General features: G+C 36.0%; 1 protein-coding gene across 2 annotated transcripts; it reads right to left on the minus strand.

Annotated features, from left to right (window-relative positions):
* Nucleotides 1-477: 477 nt before the first annotated feature.
* Nucleotides 478-8,178, minus strand: LOC122047702 (phosphatidylinositol/phosphatidylcholine transfer protein SFH2-like). Of its 2 annotated transcripts, XM_042609137.1 has the most exons (11): nt 7,978-8,178; nt 7,867-7,895; nt 6,716-6,799; nt 6,558-6,611; nt 6,296-6,373; nt 5,210-5,263; nt 2,501-2,560; nt 2,328-2,423; nt 1,293-1,394; nt 1,090-1,170; nt 478-1,003 (listed from the first exon to the last, which is right to left on the minus strand). In XM_042609137.1, the coding sequence occupies exons 1-11, from the start codon at nt 8,030-8,032 to the stop codon at nt 683-685; spliced, it is 1,014 nt and encodes a 337-aa protein (XP_042465071.1). In that variant the 5' UTR covers nt 8,033-8,178; the 3' UTR covers nt 478-682. The 2 variants fall into 2 exon arrangements, with proteins under 2 accessions (XP_042465071.1, XP_042465072.1); XM_042609138.1 differs by lacking the exon at nt 7,978-8,178 and having other exon boundaries at nt 7,863-7,886.
* Between the last annotated feature and the right edge of the window lie 2,615 nt (nt 8,179-10,793).

Consider the following 10,793-nt stretch of genomic DNA (forward strand, 5'->3'; position numbering starts at 1 on the left):
ACTCGCTTGGGTGATCTCGGCCATCCGAAATAAGCCTCATCCGAACCTAACTTTCGGCCTTCGAACAATCTTCCGCTCCGACTTCTCGTCCCTCGAAAACCCCGCGCGCCTCCTTCTCGTCCGCCCGCATACTCTTTCGCAACACCTTGTCTCTCAAACACACCGAGCTCGTCAGCTCTTTTCCGTGTCGTTCTTTTCGCTAGCTGCATCTTTTGCTCGACTTCCTATGCTCCTAAATTTCTGCACACTTAGACACAGATTAAAAACCAACAAGACCTAACATGACTCAGTTGATCATATTAAAACTATCTTATACTACCGTTAAGAGCAATTTATTAAAATCGATGCAAATCGATGCTAAATTCATTCTGAAAAGATATGGCAATAGAAATAATTTAGGTCAGATGAATTCTTTTCAAGAAGTTAAAACTGCTCCTAATAAATCCCTTCTAAAATCACCTGTTGTTTTTAGTGATATGATCGAACGAAACAAGACAGGCTCGATTAAGAAGAGAAGTTACAAGATCATTTCCGACTTGCTCCCTCTTTACATGGCTAGAACTTTAGAGACTCGTTATGGAGGGAACGCATGAGCTTGTGCTTTATCTATACCCAAACAATAACCTGGGTCATAAACGAGCTATGAACATACAAATCGAGATACTCTTCGCCGTGGGCAAATTCATGCACTGTCAATCTCGAGGCCGCTCAGCGAGTGACTGAGCCCATTCCGGCGGTCACCGATCTTGTGCAGCTCCGTCTCGATGGTCTTGACAATCTGGATCCCTTCTGGGTCTGGCTCAGGCACGTCTACATGAAAAGACCCTTGCTTTGACGGTGGGACTAGGTTGCCCGTCGCGGCTTGCTGCTTGATGTAGTCGTAGAGTTGTTGGTGGAAGGGATGGCCCAGGGAGAAGCAGTCGTCAGGACCGGAAGATGAACGACGCGATGAGCCGGAACCCTCTCTCGTGCAGAAATGGGGTAGAGATGCATAGTCCATTATCTGCATTGACAGAAAAAAATGGACTTTCTAATCTGAAATCTGACCAAATCCAAGCCATCATTCAACATAATAGAACCTTCTCTTACCTTGAGCAACTCATCTCTGCCACAGCCTTGCAACACTTTCACTTTCCTTCTGGTTCTTTCTTGCAATAGAGGCTTCACCACCTGACAATTCAAAAGAATTCAAATATGCAGTCAAGGTATAGGAGGTAAATAAAAATGTCTTTTTGTTATAAAGAAGAGATGAAGATATATAGTATTCTGAAAAGAAGTCTTTGATCTTTTACCTTCCAACACGCCGAGAATATATATGGAGCGTTAACGATGTAATAAGTCTCCGTCTTCTCCGGATAATTTAGGTCGTCAATAGTGAATACGGTGGTTAGTAACTGGAAACAAATACACAAACAATGTAAGGTGAAAGATTGTGTGTTAATTAGTAACAAAAATACCTACTTAGAGAAGCACTAAGCAGTTAATATACCGTTTACAGTTTTGACATATTTACACTTGGAAGAGTTACCATAATCCAATTGACTGTGTCTTATAAACTCATGACTCCATAATTTCTCAAGCCTATATAAATGTATAAGTGTAACGCATCTACAATGTTTGATTTGTGAAATATAATTAAGAAAGAATAATAACAAATTATTTTTTAAATATGATTTAAGAAATAAATAAAACATAATTATTTTCTTAACTTGCTCAACTTCGACCAGTTGGTTCACCTGACTTGGCCAATCAAAACACCTGACACCCATTGGCTGCCTCGATTGATCAGCCCAACTGAAACATTTGATCCAACTGATTTAACCAGATTGTTTGACCCAACTGACACATCCAAACTGATCGACCAATCGAGTATGTCTATACTGATCAGCTAAGCAGGCCTATTCAAAATCTAGCTCGTCCAACTGATAAGCAAATCTGGTACGCCCGAACTGATCAGCAGCCAATTTGACCCGTGCAAACCAAACGACATGTCTAGACAATCTGACATGACTACTCTATTAAGGGCAATCGAAATGTTGTCTAAAGGATGAAATAGTTGAGAAATAATTATTTTATGAAAATTTATAGAGAACATAGCAGTTATTTTTATTTAAGGAGTTTAACCCTAAGTATTCCCCATGTTCCCTAGCATAATTGTATTTCACATTTAGTTAAGGATTTGCACACCACTCGCCAGTGTTTGTGAAGCAACCGTGAGTGGAAGATTCAACTGTATTAACTCACGGCAACTAGAATAATTGTCATAAAAAACCCAGATTTGACCTGAAACAAATAAACATAAATAATGCAAGAGAAGAGAACAATACCTTTATTTGACTCAAAGCTGAAAGTTTTAAACCAGTCATATCCAAAACTTTCACACACGTCCCAATATGCCGCCCGTACTTCTTACTTGCAAGAGGCTATAAGAGAAAAAAAGTAAGTGAACTCAAGTAGGATAGAGGGTTTTTTAAACAGTCAGAATAAAATAACAGCTCACCAAGATGACGCGATCCCGATACTCATTCATTTGAAGGTGTGATTGCACATAGTAATGAACCTACATGGAAATGACATGAATAATAAGCGATTGTATTTGTAATCTAGAATTGGAACTTTTTTGGGTAAAATATTATGTTAGTGTAAAATATATTTTTAGGAAAACATTCACAAGAACACCAAGTATTTTTTTACTGTTTGGTATCATACAAGAAAAATAATTTTTTATTACTCATTCTTCTCCAATATTGATCTTGGTATAGGCAGCAGTGTGCTCAAATAGCAACCATTGGCTCCATTGTCTAAAATCACCACCGCCCACGTACTAATGTCATACAATCCAACACACCTATCTAAGAGCATCCACAATGATTGGAGCTCTCGAAGAGTTCCTTCGTTGCCACATTCGTATCACGTCAGAAGTAAAAAACCTTACACATCTCTCCACTATCAAAAAAAAAAAAAAAAATCTCTCAACTCCTTCATGAGTCCCACACTTTTTATTATATATATTTCTTATCTCTCCTTCATATTTACATTTTATATAATTAAATTTTATAAAATTTAAATTCATAAATTGCTAACATGAAATAACATTAATAATTAAAAAAAATACATAAATATTATAGTACATCAAATAAAAAGACATAAATTATAATAATATATAAAAATAAACTTAAACACATCTACACCAGGCTATGTCTCTGTTTAATTTTTAACCATTTTCTCATGTATATGAGATTGTTCTGGTGTTATCTGACTAGTATCGTTCATAAGAATTTCATAATCCTTATGAAAGATCTCAACTTCCCGTAAAGCCATTTTTTGCATTTGATATTCTTTAATATCTTGTCATTCTTTGTTGATATTATGTTCCATTGTGTCGCCCTCTCTGACTTTGGATTTGTCCTTCCTCTTCGTTGCCTTGTGCCCTATCGAACGAATGTGAATTTCAAAGTCATTCAAATCAACAGTCAAATCTAGATTTGATGTTGAAGTGTTTCCCCTTGATTTGGATGTCCTTGCCTTCTTGTTAGAGTAATGAGCAATTATTGTAGAGTATATTTCTCATACTCTCTGAAAACACTCCACACATGCATATACTTGAAATTCTTGTTATTATTGTTGACTTTTCACATATTTAGTACATTCTCAAACACATTCTCGTCACTCCAACCGTTTTGACGATGAGCATAAAAATTATTATAGGTTGTAGAAAATTCATTTACCATCGGCACAAACCTATAATAATGTGATTCCAGTCATTGATGGCTTCTTATCATAGATCCAGTGGGTTGATGCTTGTTGTAGTAATCAGCTATACGTTTTTAAAAAACTTGATCCTTCTAGTCATTACCAATGATTGCATCAGTCCTAATAATTGCCCATGACTTCACAAGGACCACGTCAGAGACCAAAATCTTCGTTTCGATTCATCTTTCTCCTGTTCAACTTCACGCTCTTCTTGTGATGAGTGTGGTGGCCACTGAGTTGCTTGAATAAATGATGGCGTTAAAGATTCTTTGTCGTTGATAGATGGATCAATAGTAGCCCTTCCTGATTCATTCGAAAGTATGACCGGTGGTTGAGTAAAAGAAAATACGTAAGAATAAGGCATCCTAAGTTGGCTACTCATGGCTGACCAATTTTGGGATAGATACATACCAAATGGAGCTGGAGCGACATTACTTGGATTCGTCAAAAAATTTCAAGAACTTTGGGAATTTTGGAAATTTGGAGGATATTTGGAACATATGAAATATTTTGAAAATTTAGAGGAAATTGTGTGTGAGAAAAAAAAAATGAGGATATTGGACATTTGGAGGAATACGAGTATTTTGAGAAGATGTATTTTCTACCATATTTAAAGAATTGTATTGAAATTTTCATTCATCTCGAATACAAATTGGGAATAAAAGGAAGAAATAAGAAGTAGAGAGCGAAGATAACGATGGGCTGAATGAAAAAAATGAAATCGATGATATATTTATAGATTTTTTTAAAAAATTAAAAAATTTAATTTAATCATTGAACAACGGCTAATTTTATTAGCCATTGTCTGTTTTTTTAACAAATATTAAAAAATATATATTTTAATATTAAAAAAAAAAACAGAAGAAGCGGCTCTATAAACATGGAGCCGCTTCTTCAATTAAACCGAAAAAGCTCCCTCCCACTACAGGAGGGAGCTTTTTCGGCATTGCCAGCTCACAATGGAAACTTCGGATGCCCTAATTTTCCATAGACCCGGCATGGCTACAGAGTCAACACAGCCAACAACTCCTACCATCGAGTGATAGCATCAGAGGCCAATAAGAGCAAAGTGCACATAATTAAATCTCTTGATTCCTGTGTTACTTCCAATTCCAAGCTAAAGAAAGCTACGGAATTCCCAGAATTCACCCCTTTTTCTGCATTTTGAGGTCCACTCTTATAGGGAGTAAATATACAATTGTGTTTCTTCCAAATAATATATATGTCGAAATAGGAAAATAAACAATAGCTGGATTTATTTTCTTTATCTGCCTGCTAATTCTACACTTCGGTTAGTATGTTGGGTTGATGTTGCCATTTTAGATTCAAAACAGAAGTATCAGTGGAGAATGATCATCTTTAACAATTCATGTTCGTCATTCATTTAATTTTAGAGCTAAAATTAACAGATATCCATCAAAAATTGATTGCAACAAAAACAGTTTACAGAACTTACTGATGCTTTATCGTATGTGCTAAGGCCAACTCCTATTGCAAAAACAGGATGACCCTGTTCAACAGGAAGGTAATAATAAAATTAGGAAAGCATCATTATACAAACAAGTTAACTAAAGCAAAACCACTTTTCCTCAGTTTAAGACAATGCAATTACCAAGTAGCTAATGAATGAAGCAACAGAAGACAAGGAAGAAGGAACGTAGCACATTCAAAGGAAAAAATATATTAGATGGATTTTAACTTATTCTTTATACTCTGAATAGAACACACTTACAATATTGTAGTGACTCTTAATTAATACTACTCAATGTGCAAATAAATATTCAGTTTTTAGCATTGACTTGTAATCCAAAACTAAACCTATTTGATAAAGTTCCCCCTTTTATAAAAAAATAAAGACAAAAAAAAGTGATCTTCTATCCACTCGCAGACATTGAAACTAAGGAAACAAAATGGAGAGAAAAAAAATGTAATGCATCTACAGATTTTATTCCTTCATTATCCTTTCGAATAGCATTAGTCTCCCTAAGTAGACACCTCTTGATGAAGGAGCTGCCTCTAATTTGCAATGACACATGTTACAAACTAAAGATAGACAACTCATCCAAAAAAAATAACCACCAAAATATTTTTTTCAGACTCTGTTTCGTTAAATACAGATGCTTACCCTTTTACAAAATGACTACAAAAATGCAGGAAAACATTTGGCTTGACTCTTTCTATTACAGATATTCTTCATGTGCCGGACTTGCATTCTTGCAATTATTTGATATACAGAAACAATTAACCTTAAATAAAAATGCCTAAGAAACTAAAGAATGACATTAAACAAGGTTTTCAATTATTGAAAGAAAAAGATAAACAAACATGAGTGCTTGCCAAAAATCATTAATAGGTGGGTACTTAGTCCAGCATCTGATAGTAAAAGGATTAATCACTAGGAAGGCACTACGTGTGCCAGGAGAGATGGATCTGTAACTGACTTTGGCAGAGACGAACAACAATTAACTAAAATAGCAGTATTTAGTGTGGATAAATGAAACCAATAATAAAAAAATATGTAGTAACAGAAAATGAGCATTACCTCCTTAGTGTATCCTGGCATCCCTATAAGCTGTGAATCACGAATCTCTCTGTACAAATCAACTGGAGTTATAGGTTTCTGCACAGTAAAAAAATCATCAGAGAATGGGATCATATTCGCAGCAGCATATTTAATTTAGTGCAGTTGGCATTTGAATGCTTTCTTATATGAACCTTCCAGCTCATAAAGGCTCTTGTTGTTCTCCTAGAAACTATTTATTTCATCCTGTAAGAATCATGAGTGTGGCATGTGAGAAACTTACAGACAGAATGTCATCAATATGATTCTGGATTCTCCAGCTTAAAGAATCTACCAGCTGCAATAGAAGTGGACAACTTGAAATTCAAAACTGACAAGAGGGTGTTTTTACTTGTGCAGATAAAAGAGAATAAATATGCATGCAGTCATTATACTGAATACCATCTTCTGTGCTTTAGGAACACTCCACTCTCTGGCTTTAAGAAAGCGTACCAGGGTTTCATTTGGATACCCTTGATGCACATTCTGCAAATTGAAAAATGCAAGAGTCATGATCTTATGGAAGAAAAATTTTAAAATTGTACCACTGCCAAATAAAAACACTACCAAAGGAAGAAAAGGCTGAAGAATTTATGAAAAGGGGCATCAAGAAATATGGATTTCCATCCTTAAGAGAAACAATTAAAGGATAATTCATCTTGCTCTTGATGTCGTTGATCATGGTTTGGAACTGAATTGTGGAACAATATTAACCATTTCTCTGGAATTTCTTCTCGCATTGTAGGATCTGATGGTTTTGTATTATGAATTAAATGTAGCACATGTCAAGAAGTTACTTATTCTCAGTTGAGAAAAGGAACTTTGTCATCCATACATCTGAGAAAATAGAGAACTTGCACGACACATACAAGTGGTTTAACTTTTTTTTAAAGAAAAATGCAAACATCCTACTCAGAGCCTCTTTAAAGAACATACAAAATTGTCCGACACGTTCATTAGTAAGCACAGCTAGAGACTTTGAAATATAATAGTATGAACATACATGACAATTTCATGCAAAACTCCTTTTCTCCATAAGCAGGAATTTTATAACTTAATAGAAATACCCCCTTGGAAGTAACACTACAAAAAAGAACATGTTCACTTTAGAACTTCACAAGCAATTAGACTCGTTTCTAGACTAGGAGAAAACTCGCAAGAAAAATATCTAACACGAGTGCCATTTCAATCCATCACCTTTGAGGATACAATAGAAGCTACAAAACCAGAATATCCAAAAATTTGATTTCTTTTTTATCATATGAAAGATCTAAATAAACCGCAAGTCATTCGATATCAACTGATAAAAATCCAAATTACTTTGCAGATTATTCTAGTAAGAAAAAATATCAGAATGAAAAGCGCAATTCCCTCTCATGTCCATTACCGTTCATTTTTAAAATAAAGACTCGTATATTTATTCTTAGCCAAACTGTTAGTTTCGTTGAAGAGGCTTAAGATGAAGTAAAACTACACATAGATCAAACGCAGACAGTAAAATTCCATTGAAACTAACAAAGGATCTACGCAGATCTAGCGAGACACGTTCAAACCTGAAATGTAACCTTCAACGGCTCCTCCGCTGCCAAATCCCAACCAGTTCAAGTATCAAAACCAGATCAGAACGAGACGATTAAGGAAGCAAGAAAGGGAAAGACACAGACCTCCGTCTACCACCCGGGATAGCTGCGTGATCGCGTCCTGGGAGACGATCCCCATTGTGATGGCTACGGATCTGATGGAGGAGGAAGAGCTAAATCTAGGGTTAGGGTTCAAATCGGCGACGGAGTGAGCGATTTCGAAGTTAGTAGAAGTAGAATTCTTCGTCTTCTCCTCGTTTCTTCTCAAATTTCGGCAGTGTATTTATAATGGAAAATGAGAAAGAAAATAGGATTTGTTTAATTTAGAAAAATATCATATTTACTTATATATTTTTAATATTATTCCATAACAAGCTTTATAAATATATTATAAAAAATATCTACTTTATCAGCCGTTGGCGGTGCGCAATACGAAAATAGAAAAATGTGATTATTACCTTAGTATAAGAGCATGCCACCATGAAATAATATTTAAATAAAAAAATATTCAAAATAATCAAGAAATATAAATAATTTATATGATAGTTGATTTGTAATAGTAATGATTAAATTTGTACGGATATGTATTTTAATTTATCAGTAAATGTATAAAAATTTATGAGTTAATTATAAACACTCAAGCTAATACGATATTATATTATTTAACTTTTTTATATATATAATTTGTCATTATCATACAGTGACAAAACGAGTGTGCATTAATTCTTAAGGAAAAAAAAGAGGGAAGGTGTAAATATATAGAATATTTAGCTAAAAAATTTGTGATGATTAAACTTTGCAGAGTGGCCCCCATATTTTTTTAAATTTGGGTGACGTATAATTGAGTCAACTACCACTTATGATGGGAAATGGGAATATTCTTCCAGCTTGGAAGTGGATACCTAACTTTGAGGGAGATTACTTAAGATTTAATAAGAACTAAAACCCTAAACTAGAGTGGTGATTTTGAGATTAAGTGGGTGTTAATATGATTAATTAAAATTATAATTAATTTAATGCTATGACTTTTAATAAGCATCGAAGACATTTTGTCAAACAACTCTGAGGCATATTTCCGTATGAGCATTATCATTATTATTATTTAGTAAATAATTAAGATATAGGCGATAGAAGATATAGATTCCATTACGTAAGATCCGGAAGCTTTCGGCCGAGAGAATGGTTGACATCAGCTCAGCGTGGATATATTCTTATTCACCATCTACTAAAGTGAGCCATATCTGTCTCTGTATCTTCTTATTTTCAATGGAAAAAAAAACTTAAGATTTAAAATTCAAGATTTAAAAATATACATTATATATATTTCAAGGGCACTATACAAAATGTGAAATTATCTCTATCTGGAATGCCTCTGATTCGGTAATAAAGAGGAGTCTATCTAATATGGATTAATTACTATGATATAGGTTAAAATCATGATGGTCAATTCCATGACTTAAGTTAAGCCGACCTGAGCGGAAAGTGACTACAACATTCGATTGGAGAAACCATTGTCTGATCGACCGTCTGAATGAATCAGTGTCCAATCAGTCCAGTCGACAGGAGAATGGGTCGAGCGGGTCATCCGTCCAACTCGAGGTATGGTGTTGGCATTGTACATATTAATAATGAACCGATAAAATAATAAAAGAGTAAAAAACAGATACTTAATAAGAGGAAGAAAAAATAAAAAAGAACACTCCATCTAACATTGAATGCGAAAAAGTCAAGACAAAGATATCTTCTGTCGATAATTAATATCATTAAACAGAGGAAGATGGAGGATTACTAAAAAAGGTATAAAAGAGTATGTTAGGTATAAAGAAAGACAATATTCATCTCTATTTCTATTATTTTTAATTTCTCTTCCTACTATTGTTTCAAACTTGAGCGTCAGAGGTCCAACGCAAGGGACCTCTTCCCTGGTTTGGTTTGTTTTGCAGAGAGGAACAAGATCTTCATCCAGTCAGTGAGCCGCCACATCCCCAGCTTTCCATCTTCATGCTTGCTGACAAGATCATTTTGCCAACGCCAGGGACCTCTTCCCTAGTTTGGTTTGTTTCGCAAAGAGGAGCAAGATCTTCATCCAGTCAGCGAGCTACCACACCCTCGGCTTTCCAGCTTCACGCTTTTGGACAAGATCATTTTGGCGCCGTTTGTGAGAATCGTAACCTGCATCCAAACGCAAAGATGGAAGACATTGGACGATTTACAATGGTGACGCTGACGCAAGAGGAGCTTGACACGTTGCTACTGGCCCGAGTGGCGAAGATAATGGAATAACAGCAACAACAGGCGCTAGTCGAATGCCAACAGGCACTGGCCGAACACCAAGCACAGGACCCTACAGCCTCAACGGCAGGTCTCCATAATGAGCGAGGAGATCGAGCGAAACAAATTTCCACTCGGGAACTGAACAAAAAGCCGATCAGCACCAATGGAGAAGTCCCTAATTCGCTGGTCCCATACCACCGATCACTGTTATGGACTCCAGCAGAAGAAAGGGGTCGAGCAGATATAGATCGGTATCTTCCTCGGATGAGGCACCCGCTTGAGATGCAAGGAAAAGGAAGACACCGAGAGAGGATGATTCGCCCGAGCGGGTAAATCAGCAATTTTCGGAGGGGATTCTAAATAATCCTCTGCCGAAGCATTACACCCCACTAACGATCGGAGAATATAATGGAGCAACCGACCTTGACGACCACTTGGCCAAGTTTGATAACACAGCCACACTTCAATAGTACACGGATGGGGTGAAATGCTGAGTTTTCCTCACTACGCTAGCTGGATCAGCACACCGTTGGTTTAAACGATTACCTAGCAACTCGATCCATAGCTTCAAAGACTTCCGAGCGGCCTTCCTGCATCACTTCGCTAACAATCGCCGCCACCAGAAG

This window comes from Zingiber officinale, chromosome 2B, assembly GCF_018446385.1.
Source record: "Zingiber officinale cultivar Zhangliang chromosome 2B, Zo_v1.1, whole genome shotgun sequence".
Lineage (NCBI taxonomy): Eukaryota > Viridiplantae > Streptophyta > Magnoliopsida > Zingiberales > Zingiberaceae > Zingiber > Zingiber officinale.

Excerpts from the sequence above, each read along its gene's own strand:
- LOC122047702 (XM_042609137.1), bottom strand. The coding sequence starts at position 8,032 with ATGGGGATCGTCTCCCAGGACGCGATCACGCAGCTATCCCGGGTGGTA. Across the intron at positions 1,395-2,327 it reads CAGCTTTGAGTCAAATAAAG|TTACTAACCACCGTATTCAC; the intron begins GTATTGTTCTCT and ends ATTTGTTTCCAG. Across the intron at positions 1,004-1,089 it reads GCAGAGATGAGTTGCTCAAG|ATAATGGACTATGCATCTCT; the intron begins GTAAGAGAAGGT and ends CTGTCAATGCAG.